This window comes from Eurosta solidaginis, chromosome 1 (assembly GCF_040869045.1).
Source record: "Eurosta solidaginis isolate ZX-2024a chromosome 1, ASM4086904v1, whole genome shotgun sequence".
In the NCBI taxonomy this organism is placed as follows: Eukaryota; Metazoa; Arthropoda; class Insecta; order Diptera; family Tephritidae; genus Eurosta; species Eurosta solidaginis.
Window position 1 is genome coordinate 319459328 of NC_090319.1, and position 17971 is coordinate 319477298.

Below are 17971 nucleotides of genomic sequence, written 5' to 3' on the forward strand. Positions count from 1 at the left end.
TTCAACATTTTCTTCTTCATAAACTTCATCGATTTCGGTAAATGCTACACACCATGGTTTCAATTTATCGCTTGTTACAACTGTGCTAAACTTCCGACAATTTTTTCTATTGATACTATCAATATCACCCACAATGTACCGATCGTATCGCAATTTCTTTTTAACAACATATGGTCCCTTATATTTAGTCTCAAGTCTTCGAGATTCACCGGTACTTTGTATTTGTGACTCCAACAATACCAAATCACCATCATGATATTGATATGGCAATTTATGCTGTGCATCAAACCTTTTCTTCCAAACTTTTCTTGCAGTTTCAATATTTTTAATTGCATCCTCGCGCTTTTCTTTAACATTAAGTGATATTTGATTGTCGTCATCATGTATAGCAGCAAGGATTTTGTTGCCAGTTATATCTCGCAATGGAAAATCATAAATTAATTCCAACGGCGAATGCTTAGTGGTGGAATTTTTGCTACTATTTATCTTCCATTGTAAATTCCTTAACTCGAGATCCCAATCTTTAGAATTAGTAACGACTGCCTTTAGATAAGCTTATATTGACTGATTTACTCGTTCAGCAATACCATTTTCTCGAGGAGTACGAACTGCTACCTCCATATGTTGAATAACATTATTATTGCAATAATCAACAAAACTGTTTGATGTGAACGTTGTGCCTCTATCAGTAACAATCGTCTTCGGTAAACCAACAAATACAGTAAGTCGGTCAAAAGCTTCTATAACTGGCTTAGTTTTCGTAGATTTAACTGGAACCAAAACGCTATAACTGGTTAAGGCATCAACTATTACTAATATATGCTCATATCCCCTTTTACTCTTAATAAAAGGCCCAAGGTGATCCATGTGTAAAACTTCAAATGGAAATTAAGGAATATTCATCCCATAAAATCTACCTTCTTTTACACATGGTTCTCTACTGAAAAAACACTCAACACACGATTTTAAATAATTTTTTACAAAATCTCTACACCTTGGAAACCAAAAATTTTCCCTAACTTTTTTAAAGTACTTTCTAAACCTGTGTGACCCATATCATCATGACATAATTTTAAAATTCGCCATCGAAATCTTTTTGGAACTACCAAGCATTTTATCTCATCACCCTCTTTCTTATATAGACGTCCATTTTTAATAGCATAGTCTACTTATATAGCCTTACGATTACTAGATTCCTTAGAATTTTTTAAAATTTCAATTATATCAAATAAATTCTTATCTTGCAACTGCATCGATACAACCCAATCATCCACTGGTAAATTAACCATCATTGCCCACTCAGCAACATCTTGCACAATGGATTCTTTTTCTACTGGTGCTCGACTCATAGCATCTACATGAGACATAGAACTACCTGCTCTGTGTACCATAATATAATCATACTCCATTAACCTCAACAACCACCTAGCAACTCTAGGTATGAAAGGTGTTTTTGGTTTAATTGTAGTAACTGCGCTACAATCCGTTACTATAGTAAATGACTTCCCTAACAAATATGTACGGAAACGATCACACCCCTCGACTACTGCTAAAACTTCTAATTTGTAACTATGATATTTTTGTTCTATATCCGAACAAACCCTACTGTAAAATGCGATTGGTTTAAATTTACCTTCACTCTCTTCTTGCAACAAAATTGCAGCAATTCCTACCGAACTAGCATCCATATGCAATAGATGTGGTTTCAAAACATCATAAATACCTAACACTGGTTCTTCCATCATCAGTTGCTTTAATCGCTTAAATGCCTTATCACATTCCTCCGAACAATGGTATACAATCGATTTTCTAGTCAACTGTGTAATTGGTTTTGCAATATAAGCATATTGTGATATAAATTTACGGAAAAACCCTGTCAAACCTAGAAACCGCCGTACCTCTGACACATTTTTAGGTGCCGGAAACTCTTCTATTGCTAAGGTCTTTGCCTTACTCGGTCGTAAGCCATCTCCACTCAATTCATGCCCCAGGAAACTTACGGATTTCTTCAAAAATGAGCATTTTGACAAACGTAACGTTAACCCATTCTCTTTTATAGTTTTTAAAAATTCCTCAAGCAACTTGATTCCCTCTTCCACCGTATTTGATGCCACTATAACTTCATCAACATAACTGACTACCTTACCTCGTAATTGTTCCATAACTTTAGCCATCATTGTCTGGAACGCACTTGGTGCATTGCGCAACCCAAACGGCATTCTGTTGAACTCAAAGTGACCATGATGAGTTACAAAACCAGTGTATTGCATTGCTTGTTCGGCTAGCTCAATTTGATAATAGCCAGACATGAGATCCAACGTTGAAAAGTATTGTTTACCAGCCAACGTTGACAAAACACCATCTACGGTTGGCATAGCCCATGGCTGCTTCTCTGTTATTGAATTCAATTCTCTAAAATCGACGCATAAAATCGGTCTTTGCCGTTTTGGTTCTTCACCAAAACTATTGGCGATGCACATAAAGATTTTGATGGTCGAATAATTTCTAAATTGAGTAGCTCATCGATTATCTTTTCGACTATTTTTATACTCAGTTGAGCAGAGCTCACAGAGTATATTAACTTTGATTGGATAACGGTTGGTTGCACAGGTATAAAGGAATCGAGATAGATATAGACTTCCATATATCAAAATAATCAGTATCGAAAAAAAATTTGATTAAGCCATGTCCGTCCGTCCGTCCGTCCGTCTGTCCGTTAACACGATAACTTAAGTAAATTTTGAGATATCTTGACGAAATTTGGTATGTAGATTCCTGGGCGCTCATCTCAGATCGCTATTTAAAATGAACGATATCGGACTATAACCACGCCCACTTTTTCGATATCGAAAATTTCGAAAAATCGAAAAATTGCGATAATTCATTACCAAAGAGGGATAGAGCGATGAAACTTGGTAGGTGCGTTGAACTTATGACGCAGAATAGAAAATAAGTAAAATTTTTGACAATGGGCGTGGCACCGCCCACTTTTAAAAGAAGGTAATTTAGAAGTTTTGCAAGCTGTAATTTGGCAGTCGTTGAAGATATCATGATGAAATTTGGCAGGAACGTTACTCCTATTACTATATGTATGCTTAAAAAAAATTAGCAAAATCGGAGAACGACCACGCCCACTTTTAAAAAAAAAATTTTTTTAAGTGAAATGTTTACAAAAAATTTAATATCTTTACAGTATATAAGTAAATTATGTCAACATTCAACTCCAGTAATGATATGGTGCAACAAAATGCAAACATAAAAGAAAATTTCAAAATGGGCGTGGCTCCGCCCTTTTTCATTTGATTTGTCTAGGATACATTTAATGCCATAAGTCGAACAAAAATTTACCAATCCTTGTGAAATTTGGTAGCGGCTTAGATTCTAGGACGATAACTGTTTTCTGTGAAAAAGGGCGAAATCGGTTGAAGCCACGCCCAGTTTTTATACACAGTCGACCGTCTGTCTTTCCGCTCGGCCATTAACACGATAACTTGAGCAAAAATCGATATATCTTTACTAAACTCAGTTCACATAATTACCTGAACTCACTTTCTATAAAAAATGGCCGAAATCTGACTATGACCACGCCCACTTTTTCGATATCGAAAATTACGAAAAATGAAAAAAGTGCCATAATTCTATACCAAATACGAAAAAAGGGTTGAAACATGGTAATTGGATTCGTTTATTGACGCAAAATATAACTTTATAAAAAAGCTTTGTAAAATAGGTGTGACACCTACCATATTAAGTAAAAGAAAATGAAAAAGTTCTGCAGGGCGAAATCAAAAGCCCTTGGAATCATGACAGGATTACTGTTCGTGGTATTACATATATAAATAAATTAGCGGTACCCGACAGATGATATTCTGGGTCACCCTGGTCCACATTTTGGTCGATATCTCGAAAACGCCTTCACATATACAACTACCACCACTCCCTTTTAAAATTCTTATTAATACCTTTAATTTGACACCCATATTGTACAAACACATTATAGAGTCACCCCTGGTCCACCTTTATGACGATATATCGAAAAAGCGTCCACCTATAGAACTAAGGCCCACTCCCTTTTAAAATACTCATTATCACCTTTCGTTTGATACCCATAATGTATAAACGCATTATAGAGTCAACCCTGGTCCACCTTTATAACGATATCCCGAAAATGCGCCCACCTATAGAATTAAGGCCCACTTCCTTTTAAAATACTCGTTAACACCTTTCATTTGATACCCATATCGTAAAAAATTCTAAAGTCACCCCTGGTCCACCTTTATGGCGATATCTCGAAAAGGCGTGCACCTATAGAACTAAGGCCCACTCCCTTTTAAAATACTCATTAACACCTTTCATTTGATACCCATATCGTACAAACAAATTCTAGAGTCATCCCTGGTCTACCTTTATGGCGATATCTCGAAAAGGCGTCCACCCATAGAACTAAGGCCCACCCACTTTTAAAATACTCATTAACACCTTTCATTTGATACCCATATCGTACAAATTAATTCTAGAGTCACCCCTGGTCCACCTTTATGGCGATATATCGAAAAAGCGTCCACCTATAGAACTAAGGCCCACTCCCTTTTAAAATACTCATTATCACCTTTCGTTTGATACCCATAATGTATAAACGCATTCTAGAGTCAACCCTGGTCCACCTTTATGGCGATATCTCGAAAAGACGTCCACCTATAGAACTAAGGCCCACTCCCTTTTAAAATACTCATTAACACCTTTCATTTGATACCCATATCGTACAAATTAATTCTAGAGTCAACCCTGGTCAACCTTTATAACGATATCCCGAAAAGGCGCCCACCTATAGAATTAAGGCCCACTTCCTTTTAAAATACTCGTTAACACCTTTCATTTGATACCCATATCGTAAAAAATTCTAAAGTCACACCTGGTCCACCTTTATGGCAATATCTCGAAAAGGCGTCCACCTATAGAACTAAGGCCCACTCCCTTTTAAAATACTCATTAACACCTTTCGTTTGATACCCTTATTGTACAAACGCATTCTAGAGTCACCCCTGGTCCACCTTTATAACGATATACCGAAAAGGCGTCCACCTATAGAACTAAGGCCCACTCCGTTTTAAAATACTCATTAACACCTTTCATTTGATACCCATATCGTACAAACACATTCCAGGGTTACCCGAGGTTCATTTTCCTACATAGTGATTTTCCCTTATTTTGTCTCCATAGCTCTCAACTGAGTATGTAATGTTCGGTTACACCCGAACTTAGCCTTCCTTACTTGTTTTATACTCAGTTGAGCAGAGCTCACAGAGTATATTAACTTTGATTGGATAACGGTTGGCTGTACAGGTATAAAGGAATCGAGATAGATATAGACTTCCATATATCAAAATCATCAGTATCGAAAAAAATTTTCATTGAGCCATGTCCGTCCGTCCGTCCGTCTGTCCGTTAACACGATAACTTGAGTAAATTTTGAGGTATCTTGATGATGATCTTGGTATGTAGATTCCTGGGCACTCATCTCACATCGCTATTTAAAATGAACGATATCGGACTATAACCACGCCCACTTTTTCGATATCGAAAATTTCGAAAAACCGAAAAAATGCGATAATTCATTGCCAAAGGCGGTTAACGCGATGAAACTTGGTAGATGGGTTGACGTTATGACGTAGAATAGAAAATTAGTAAGATTTTGGACAATGGGCGTGGCACCGTCCACTTTTACAAGAAGGTAATTTAAAAGTTTTGCAAGCTGTAATTTGGCAGTCGTTGAAGATATCATGATGAAATTTGGCAGGAACGTTACTACTATTAATATATATGTGCTAAATAAAAATTAGCAAAATTGGATGAAGAACACGCCCACTTTTTAAAAAAAAAATTTTTAATTAAAATTTTAACAATAAATTTAATATCTTTATTGTATATAAGTAAATTAAGTCAAAATTCAACTCCAGTAATGATATGATGCAACAAAATACAAAAGTAAAAGAAAATTTCAAAATGGGCGTGGCTCCGCCCATTTTCATTTAGTTTGTCTAGAATACTTTTAATGCCATAAGTCGAACAAAAATTTACCAATCCTTCTCAAATTTGGTAGGGGCATAGATTCTATGACGATAACTGTTTTCTGTAAAAATGTGCGAAATCGGTGGAAGCCACGCCCAGTTTTTATACACAGTCCACCGTCTGTCCTTCCGCTCGGCCGTTAACACAATAACTTGAGCAAAAACCGATATATCTTTACTAAACTTAGCCCACGTACTTATCTGAACTCACTTTATCTTGGTATAAAAAATGGCCGAAATCCGACCATAGCCACGCCCACTTTATCGATATCGAAAATTACGCAAAATTAAAAAAATGCCATAATTCTATACCAAATACGAAAAAAGGGATGAAATATGGTAACTGGATTGGTTTATTGACGCAAAATATAGCTTTGGAAAAAACTTTGTAAAATGGGTAAGTAGAAGAAAATGAAAAAGTTCTACAAGGCGAAATCAACAGCCCTTGGAATCTTGGCAGGAATACTGTTAGTGGTATTACATATATAAATAAATTAGCAGTACCCGACAGATGATTTTCTGGATCACCTGGTCCTCATTTTGGTCGATATCGCGAGAACGCCTTCACATATACATCTAAGGGCCACTCGCTTTTAAAACCCTCATTAATACCTTTAATTTGATATCCATATCGTACAAACACATTCTAGAGTCACCCCTGGCCCACCCTAATGGCGATATATCGAAAAGGCGTTCACCTATAGACCGAATGCCCACTCCCTCTTAAAATGCTCAGTAACACCTTTTGTTTGATACCCATATCGTACAAACATTCTAGAGTCACCCCTGGCCCACCCTAATGGCGATATCTCGAAAAGGCGTCCACCTATAGACCTAATGTCCACTCCCTCTTAAAATGCTCAGGAACACCTTTCGTTTGATACCCATATCGTACAAACATTCTAGAGTCACCCCTGGCCCACCCTAATGGCGATATCTCGAAAAGGCGTCCACCTATAGACCTAATGCCCACTCCCTCTTAAAATGCTCAGTAACACTTTTCGTTTGATACCCATATCGTACAAACATTCTAGAGTCACCCCTGGCTCTCTCTAATGGCGATATCTCGAAAAGGCGTCCACCTATAGACCTAATGCCCACTCCCTCTTAAAATGCTCAGTAACACCTTTCGTTTGATACCCATATCGTACAAACATTCTAGAGTCACCCTTGGTCCACCTTTATGGCGATATCTCGAAAAGGCGTCCACCTATAGAACTAAGGATTACTCCCTTTTAAAATACTCATTACCACCTTTCATTTGATACCCATATCGTACAAACACATTCTAGAGTCACCCTGGCCCACCCTAATGGCGATATATCGAAAAGGCGTCCACCTATAGACCTAATGCCCACTCCCCCTTAAAATGCTCAGTAACACCTTTCGTTTGATACCCATATCGTACAAACATTCTAGAGTCACCCTTGGTCCACCTTTATGGCGATATCTCGAATAGGCGTCCACCTATAGAACTGAGGATTACTCCCTTTTAAAATACTCATTATCACCTTTCATTTGATACCCATGTCGTACAAACACATTCTAGAGTCACCCCTGGCCCACCCTAATGGCGATATCTCGAAAAGGCGTCCACCTATAGACCTAATGCCCACTCCCTCTTAAAATGCTCAGTAACACCTTTCGTTTGATACCCATATCGTACAAACATTCTAGAGTCACCCCTGGCCCACCCTAATGGCAATATCTCGAAAAGGCGTCCACCTATAGACCTAATGCCCACTCCCTCTTAAAATGCTCAGTAACACCTTTCGTTTGATACCCATATCGTACAAACACATTCTAGAGTCACCCCTGGCCCACCCTAATGACGATATCTCGAAAAGGCGTCTACCTATACACCTCATGCCCACTCCCTCTTAAAATGCTCAGTAGCACCTTTCATTTGATTCTCATATCGTACAAACACATTCTAGAGACACCCCTGGTCCACCTTTATGGCGATATCTCGAAACGGCGTCCACCTATGGAACTAAGGATCACTCCTTTTCAAAATACTCATTAACAGCTTTCATTTGATACCCATATCGTACAAACATATTCTAGAGTCACCCCTGGTCCACCTTTATGGCGATTTCTCGAAAAGGCGTCCACCGATAGACCTAAGGCCCACTCCCTCTTAAAATGCTCAGTAACACCTTTCATTTGATACCCATTTCGTACAAACAAATTCTAGAGTCAGCCCTGGTCCACCTTTATGGCGATATCCCCAAATGGCGTCCATCCATAGAACTATGGCCTACTCTCTCTTAAAATACTCTTTAATACCTTCCATTTGATACACATGTCATACAACCACATTCCAGGGTTACCCTAGGTTCATTTTCCTACATGGTGATTTTCCTTATTTTGTCTCCATAGCTCTCAACTGAGTATGTAATGTTCGGTTACACCCGAACTTAGCCTTCCTTACTTGTTTATTTAGGAATTGGCATTTGATACGGTTTGCGATTAACAGGCTTCTTAGAATTCAAAACAATATCCATCGTAAAATTTTTGCATTTACCCAATTCTGGCAATTTTTCACCGAAACAATCAGTATATTTATTCAAAAGTTCTTGTAGTGTCTTCTCATCATTATCATTAATGCCATATAAATATTGTTCAGCCAGTGGCACAATTTTACAATTTCCACTTTCCATTACTATTTTCATTTGGTTCAAAATATCACGACCAACCAATACATCATAAGGTATAGCTTCATTGTTGACTATCAAAAGTTTACACATATATTTATTGTTTTCAATTGTGACCATTTTTTTTTTTTTTTTTTTTTAATTGTGACCACTGTCGATAATGCTTCCTTGCATTCACATAACCAACAGCAAAACCGTTCAACTTTACATCACATTTCACCAGTTCACCTTCACAATGTTTTGCCAGTTCTTCTTTTATTAAAGAACTTCCACTTCCAGAGTCAATTAATCCTTTACTCTCTATATTACCAATTTTAAGGTCTTTTATAATTTCTTTATTATTAATTTCAGGTTTTTTAATAATATTAACCCTTGGATTTTGTTTTGTTTTGCAATTTTTCGCAATATGCCCTTTTTTTTCTTTACATTTAAAACATACTGGACCTTCTAATACATTTAATGACTTTCCGACTGACATACTTTCTTTACTATTTACTTCGGTCCGTATCTTATTTTCGTTAATTGTTTTAAAACTAAATGTCTGCCCACCACTATTATTTAAAGACATTAAAGCTTGCAACAAATCTGAAGGTCTTGAAAAATTCATTGTTGATAAAATTCGAATGAGTTCTTTATCATTCCACCCATTTATGATATATTTAATTACTGCATTATCTTCAACTTGGCCGCGTTTCCCAAGTGCTAACATTCTGTAGTAATATTCAATCCGAGATTCATCTCTACGTATACGCGAATTTATCAATTTAATATGTATATCTGCTGTATTAATAATACACGGGAAATCTGTCAGAAATGCACAAACAAATTCTGTCCAGACTCTAAATATTGGCTGAGAATCTATCCAGCCTTTTGCAACACCTTTCAATTTACTCAGCATTGCCATATTCACCAGTCTCTCATCCCAACCATACGCATCTTTTAATTGTTATACCCTTTCCATGAACTGTATAGATGTTATATCATTTTTACAAGGATCAAAGCTTGGCAACATTTCTACTACTTCTTTTAAACCACATTTGTTACTATTTAAAGTAAAAGTTTCTCCACGCAAATTCGCATAACCCTGTGATGAATTTACGTGAAGCATATTCTCGTTTAATACCCTCACTTGTTCACTTTCTGTAACTATTGGTGTTCTTATTGACATATTTGACTGCGCACCCCAACAAGACCTTGAAATTTGATTTGCTGTTACAGTAGGAAAAGTACCATGGTTTTGACATTGTGTCCGTACAACAGCCTCACTGCTTACACCACTACTGCTTGCCTAAACGAAAGGAGTCTGTTGGTTATTGGTATATCTCGAACTAAAATTTACCGCCGCTACTATGGACGTCGTAGTCGGAGTCCTAGTCTTCGATGTTGCTAGACATGGTGTGTACAATTGCTCACCATCAAAATGTTCACTAGCCGAAGATGTTGTGGATGCCGAGAAGCCGCTCTGCCCCATTGCTGCCGTGAGTGTTGCAATCATCTTTTTAAGACCTGCCACAATTGCTTCAAATCGTTATTCGCTTGCTCGCCCATAACTACACTTTCATCTTCTTGGTTAGATTGTTCCGATGGAATCGACACATCATCTTCCTGCAATATTGAACACCCAATTCCTTGTAGCCTCAAAATAAGTTCTTCTTTTGTTCCAGACGTTTTCATTACCTAATGCTTTCTTCAATTGCACGACCGTACATTTCTCGAGCTCTATTTTACACGAAATAAAACGTTAATTAATTATTTTTGCACTTCTGACTGTCGCGAGTTGACCAAAATTAAATAAATTGTAGGCGAATAATTTTATAAAACGTTATAATATTTAATAGAACGAACGACTCCTTCCAAAGGGTTACAAATTCAGGAATAAATTTATGATTTCGGAAAAAATATGACAAAAGTCGTTTTACAAAAACGTTGCTAGATTTTACATTTCAATACAAGTACAAATACTACAAAGTGTTAACTGACAGGAGTCTCAATATCAGTCCAGACGTCAAATTTCAACATTCTAGGTGTATTATTTACTAAATAATCAGTTTTTTTGTGTTTTCGAAAATATTGTATATATAAAAAGTTGGCGTGGTTATCATCCGATTTCGCTCATTTTCAATACCAATATATTCTGGGCCCAGATAAGCTCGTGTACCAAATTTGGTGAAGATATGTCAATATTTACTCAAATTATCGTGTTATAACGGACAGACGGACGGACATGGCCCAATCAAATTTTGTTTCTACACTGATGATCTATACCTATATCTATCCCGATTCATTTATACCTGTACAACCAACCGTTATCCAAGCAAAGTTAATATACTCTGTGTGCAAAGCACGCTGAGTAGAAAAGAAGTCAAAAAAGTGAAATTTCGCAGACTTGAAAATTATTTGTTTGGGTATGCGTAGTGGAACTTTTTTTGGTTAATAAATCGACCCAGTTTAATACTCGTACAATGTTATTTATTTGGTAGGAAATCATAATGAACGTGGAAAACTCAGGGTATTCTACTACTATTAAGGTCTGACAGGAAACTGCAGGGAATAACGATTTTCTAATCTAATGCGATCTTACTACCTTATATTGCAAATAAAACTTATTTTACGGTTTTTTTTTTAGGTTATTCCTTTGGGCAACGCATTCGTAAATTTTCACGCAACTGGGCATAAATACACATGGCGTAAAGTTACGACCACTGTAAATAATATTATAGTTGGCAAGTTGTGGGTGGATCAACACGGCGATATGGAAATACGTGGACTCAATAAAGCATCAGGTCTTATATGTCACCTCAAATATATAGCCTATTCATATTTTTCACGAGAGCAACAACGACGTGTTAAAGGTGTAATTATGAATCGAAATAAAGAAGTAAAATGGGTGTTACGTGGAACATGGGATTCTTCCATTGAAATTGCGCCAGTACTCTCTACTTCCGGTACAGCTGATAGTCCAGTCTATCAAACGAATGGTTACAAAACAATTTGGACGCGTCGTTTACCGCCACCAGATTCTGAAAAATATTACAATTTTACTACATTAGCCGCCCAATTGAATGAACCAGAGGAGGGTGTAGCTCCTACAGATTCACGTCTACGACCCGATCAACGCCTAATGGAAGAAGGACTTTGGGATGAGAGCAATCGTGAGAAATTGCGTCTCGAAGAAAAGCAGCGACTCAAACGACGCGAAAGAGAATCAGCTGCTGAGGCAGCCGCTAATGAAGGGCGTCCATATCCTCCATACGAACCACTATGGTTTAGACGTGAAAAAGGGGAGGGTAGCGAAAATTTGGTGCATGTTTTCAATGAAAAATATTGGAAGCAAAAGGAAATTCAAGACTGGTCTATGTGTCCTGATATATTCTAAAATGCAATTCCAAATATTTTTACCGAAAAACAAAAAGCAGCAAATAAGCGAAAACTGGTACGGCGTAAAGATAGAAAATAAAATTTTTGATTCTGCAAACTAATTAAAATAATATTAAACCAAAATTAAACGTAAAATATAACAAAAAATATCTCCATATAAAATACGTAGAAAATCACACATATAAAAGTAATCTAAAAGCACTTACACAAACACTTTTACATACAATACATAATATATACTTAATAATAGTAATGAGCAAAGATAAAAGCGAAATTTCATTGCAAAAATAAATAAGTAAATAAAACAGTCCTAAAACGAAAGTGAAAATAATGTGCATTCACGTATAATTTGTGAAAAGTTAAAAAAATACAAAATTTGAAAAATTTACTTATTTAAACTAAAAACAAACTAAAATCTTATTTATTTGCGAAGCAGAACCTGATTATCATTTTTGCATGAGTTATAGAACTAAATATTAATCATGAGAACAGAAAAAGAAATTGTGAGGTAGCACAAAAATGTCTAATTAAATTATTATATATGTATTTGTATGTACATTAGGCTGCTTAACTTTCCATATAAAAAATCGTGAACACTCGCTTAAGTTATTAAAATTACGACTTATGCCAAAATGTGTCTAACTAGTTTTGGAAGTTTGTTTGAGATGAAGGGTAAAACTAAATGGCAACAAATTTTTGTTGATATGTGTACATTAGACTGGGTCGATTTATTAACTGATATCACGCCATCGATTTTTCGACAGGATTTGGGCTCAGGAAAAAAAGTTCGACTACGCATACCCAAAAAAAACTGTTATCGACAACGTTTTTAGCGGACATTTTTGGGTCGGACAGGGTATACATGAAATTTTTTTTAGTAAGTCGTGAAAAAACCTTAAAAATCAAAGTCGAAAAAAAGTAAAAAAAATGAAATTTCGCAGGCTCGAAAATTATTTTTTTGGGTAGAACTTTTCTTTCCTGAGCCCAAATCCTATCGAAAAATCGATAGCACGATATCGATTAACTTTCTTCCATACAAATCGACCCACCCTAATGTGTACATGTTGTAATTGTGGCTATAAAATACGTGTGTAGATTAAGGCGGCTCAACAAAAAAGTTGCGTATGTAATTATTACACTTTTTTCATACGTTGTAGAATTATTTAACGTTAAAAAGTATTCGTTTATAAACTTTTTCTTAGAAAAGAATTTTGGTCAGAATTACACAAATTTTATTTATTTTAAATCTAAGACCCCAGAAAAACAAGGTGCCCTTTTCGTTTGACAGGTTAGTAAGGTTGAACTGGCCGGCCCGTGAGGAACTCACATGAGTCGATAGAGTTATCAGAAGTTTTTTTTTAGCGATAAAACTGAAAAACCCTATTAAAACCCAGGACCTATGTTATAAAATAACCCCGTCGCCGAAACTAGAAGCATTCTAGAACCTATGCCACTTACTGCTGGAGTCTTAGCCTGCCAAACGCAGCGCACGAGCATAAAACGTGCTCGATCGTTTACTGCTCTAACCCGCACTTTCAACATTTGCTGTCACTGACTAGACCCAAATTAAAAGCATGTTCAGTCAGAATACCCGTCATGCACCTAATATAATTTTAATAATAAGAGTAACTTTGTTAATAAGGTTGTAAAACCTACGCATGATCTTCGATTCTTTACAGCCACGCTCTTGCGTCCACACCAGAGATCTGCTTTGAGTACTAATAAAATTAGTGCACTTAGTCATGAGCCAAAAAATTGTGTCTAAATGTGTACTTAGTCAAGTACAGAAAAATACTATGAGTAACTAGTACATAAAATAAAAAATACATACGAGTGCCCCGCAACACATATGTCCCATACATATATGACATTGTTGAGTATACACTGAAGTCATAGTCGCTTTAACTCAGTAGCATGTTGGTTTCGTGTGTAATATACTGTATACTTCGTTTACTATCGGTTTTTCTTTAGCGCTGTATTCAGTTTAGTTTCGTGTACATCGTTGTGTTGCTAGCGTCAGAAAACTGATATGACTACATTCATTTTATTGCACTATTAGTCTTACTGATTCTAATTAGTGTTTTCGTATAACACAGTTGGCTTTCTTGTTCAATAAGACAATTGAGTAGTGAACTGCTTCGTGGCTTATTCATTTTACGAAGCATGACTATGTAAATGTGTTTTAGTGGATATAAGTGCTTGATATTCTTTATTTGTGTACGCACCAATACTAATTTTTTCGTTAGTCTACTAATAACCTTAAAAGATGAATAATTGCAGCTCACTGGCCCACACCTTCCCGCTTGGTCGATCATGTGCAACTCTCGCCTTCTCGTAGTCTCGCCCATACTGATTGGGACGTCTACGGAGCAAGCTTCGTGCCCCTTTGTTAGCCAGCTCATCCGTTTTTTTTTTTTATACCGATCTATTCCCACATGCCCTTATTCAAATACCCGTTTCCATCAAAATTTTAAAGAAAAATTACAAAATTTTTTGGACCAATTTTAAATAATTTTTATGTATAAATACAATGGAGACGTAACATGTATTTATTTTTGTATGGAGGGTGAAGCACATACATATGTATTAGGGTGGGTCGATTTGTATAGACGAAAGTTAACCGATATTGCGCCATCGATTTTTCGATAGGACTTGGGATCAGGAAAAAAGTTCCACTACGCATACCCAAAAAAATTATTTTCGAGCCTGCGAAATTTCATTTTTTTGACTTTTTTTCGGCTTTGAGTTTTAAGGTTTTTTCATGACCTACTAAAAAAATTTACATATATATACCCTGTCCGACCCAAAACTGTCCGCTAAAAATGGCGATACCAGTTTTTTGAAAAATTAAATTTTTTTCACATTTTTAGGTCGGACAGGGTATACATGAAAATTTTACAATCAAATGAATTTTTTTTTAGGTAGGTCATTATTGTAGGTCATGAAAAAAACCTTAAAAATCAAAGTCGAAAAAAAGTCATCGACCCAGTCTAATATGTATGAATTGAGCATTTCATACATATATGTATGTAATACTCCTATATTGCTAATACAAAATGCTCGCAATGAGTTTTGAATTCCAAATTCGAATATTGAATACAAAAACATTTAAACAGCAATATATCGGCACTCTGATGTTTGTAAGTGTACCTAGCCTGTAGTATTACATACATATATGATTTCATATTTAAAATGCCACAAATTATTGGCATGTTAAACTATTTCTTAACTTTTAATTAATTGAATGAAAATATTGTAAATTTGCCGTAGCTTTTGTAAATTACATTACTTTCAACAAACATTTTGGGAGCACTTAATAACCCTTACCTTCAAAATCTAGAAATTTCCACAAAGTTTAAAACAAGACTATCCAGAAAAGACAAAATCAGGCATACGAACTTTTCGATCTAACAATATACATACATATATAGTATAACATAGCAAGATCCCGACTTAAAATACTTAAAATACTTCAATTGGATTTAGCTATTTCTAAAATACAATTGACACTTTCTAAAATCCAACATGAACTTTGGAATAGAAATTCGAAATATTTTTTTAGGATTCCAGCTCCGACTTTATAAGGATGAAATGTCAAGCAAGCTATATAGATTTTACTAAATGTTTTGATCAAGAACAAAGAACGAGTGTAAAAATATTAGAATGTCGACAGAAAGTGAAAGTAATAATAATTGAAGTAAAATAATATATATATATATATATAAAAATAATTTCGTTCTAAGTGAACGCTTTTCAGATTTGTTATCTACACCTTTTCCAGTTTACTAAGTTCAGAAGATTACAATTCAAGTTCAGAATTTCCAATTTAAATTCAGAAATTTACAATTCAAGTTCAGAGTTTCCAGTTCAAGTTCAGAAAATTACAATTAAAGTGCAGAAATTCCATTTTAAATTCACAAATTTACAATTCATATTCAGAAAGTTACAATTCAAGTTCAAAAATTCCAATTTAAGTTCAGAAAATTACAATTCAAGTTCAGAAAATTACGATTCTAGTTCAGAAAATTTCATTTCAAGTTCAGAAAATTTGTGAGCATTTGTTTTTTTCATGCAATTGCAATTAAAGTATGTAACGTGGTAAATGTTAGCACTAATAATCTGATTCAAGGATTTGAAGGCCTACTATATGTTAAGAAAGCATTGGACTTCTTAACTCACTTAAATCAATTTTGCTCACATGAAGGAGATAGCGAAAAAAACCGTTTCCTCTCTTCTCTCTCCTCCTGTTATAAGAGGTCAGTTACAAGGACATCTACCTCTATTCTACATAAAGGTCACAAGCACATTGATCTGCATTGAGTATGACAGCAGTGATGACGAAATCAACGGAGCGTCCACAATACCGCAAGTAACGTACAAGTACTGTGTGCCCAGATCAGGTCTTCCTCTACCTGCCTCTCGCAACTCTGTGGAGGTCTCCCCCTTCCACTGCTTCCAAACTGCGGTGTCGACTGAAGTACTTTCATGGCCGGAGCGTCCTCTTGCACTTGTTGCAAAGAGTTATCCTACGTTTGATTTCTTAGCTCGGGATGTACAAGCCTTCTAGAAAACTTGGGATACAGTATATCCAAGCCACCATTGTAAACGAAGCATCAACACTTCCGCAAATAACGTATAAGTATTGCATTGCGTATTATGAATTGGAATAACTTTTGAAAAATAACACCCTACTTATAATTTTCTGAATTTGAATTGTAATTTTCTGAACTTGAAATGCAATTTTCTGAACTTGAATTGTAATTTTCTGAACTTGAAATGAAAATTCTGTACTTGAATTGTAATTTTCTGAACTTGAGTTGTAATTTTCTGAATTTAAATTGTAATTTCTGAACTTGAATTATAATTTTCTGAACTTGAATAGGAAAATCTGAACTTGAATTGTAAATTTCTGAACTTGAATTTAAATTGGAAATTCTGAACTTGAATTGTGATTTTCTGAACTTAAATTGCAATTTTCAGAACTTGAGTTGTAAATTTCTGAACTCAAACTGGGAAAGGTGTAGACTGTGTCTTGTCGGGTGTGTGATCATGATTTCGTCGAATCTTGATAATGGGTAATGGATGCTGTGGATTTTGTCGTGTCTGGATTAGATATTTCGGACTGACATTTTTAGAAGCTTTGTAAGTCGGGATTACTTTATTAATTCCGATGAAAAACCAGGGACCGATCGCGGATCGAATACGATACGAAAGAAAATTACGTGATACGTCAGTCGCATAAGTTAAATGGGATTATAAAATATGATAGCAAACAAATCGCGATTTATTTTGAGGACCAAAAGTACGTTGGAACATTTTTTAAGGTCATTATAGATATAAAAACGTCGTATTGGTTAAACAAATACTAAAAAATAATCAATTAAGGGACTATGTTCAATTTATCGTTGACGTATATCATCATGCTGCACACGAAACAAGTAGTTGGATCATGTATGTTAAAATCCGAAAACCATGTTACGGATGTTACGATTCCATGGCAGTTAATTTTTTTTTTTTTTTTTTTTTTGTTGATCCGGTCTCATGCTTCTATGGTTTTCCAATATTTTAGTCGTTTTCCACTATGACATTTGTATATTGTTTAGTTGGTATTGTAATAACTTTGTTGTTTGCTTTTCCTACTATTTGTAAATGTAAATACTTAAAAAAGCAAGCGCAAGCTAAGAAATGCTACAGAAATCTTGTATATGTATGTATGTATTTATATGTTAAATGTTGAATTGAAAACAATTTATATTATTATTATTATAAAATTATTAAATTGTAGTATTATTGGAATAAAATTTAAAAAAAACAAGAATGATTCATGGTTAAATAAATAAAAATACACACACACAAATATTTGCAAAA

The 17971-nt window shown here is 35.4% G+C and overlaps 1 protein-coding gene across 1 annotated transcript in view; it reads left to right on the top strand.

Moving 5' to 3' along the window:
• Osbp (oxysterol binding protein) overlaps positions 1 to 17960 on the top strand; it is a 56736-nt gene extending 38776 nt beyond the window's left edge. Inside the window, exon 2 of the mRNA XM_067761752.1 lies at positions 11352 to 17960. Coding sequence (XP_067617853.1) covers positions 11352 to 12101 — 750 coding nt within the window. The 3' untranslated portion in view covers positions 12102 to 17960. The remainder of the gene's footprint in view (positions 1 to 11351) is intronic.
• Positions 17961 to 17971: the final 11 nt, after the last annotated feature.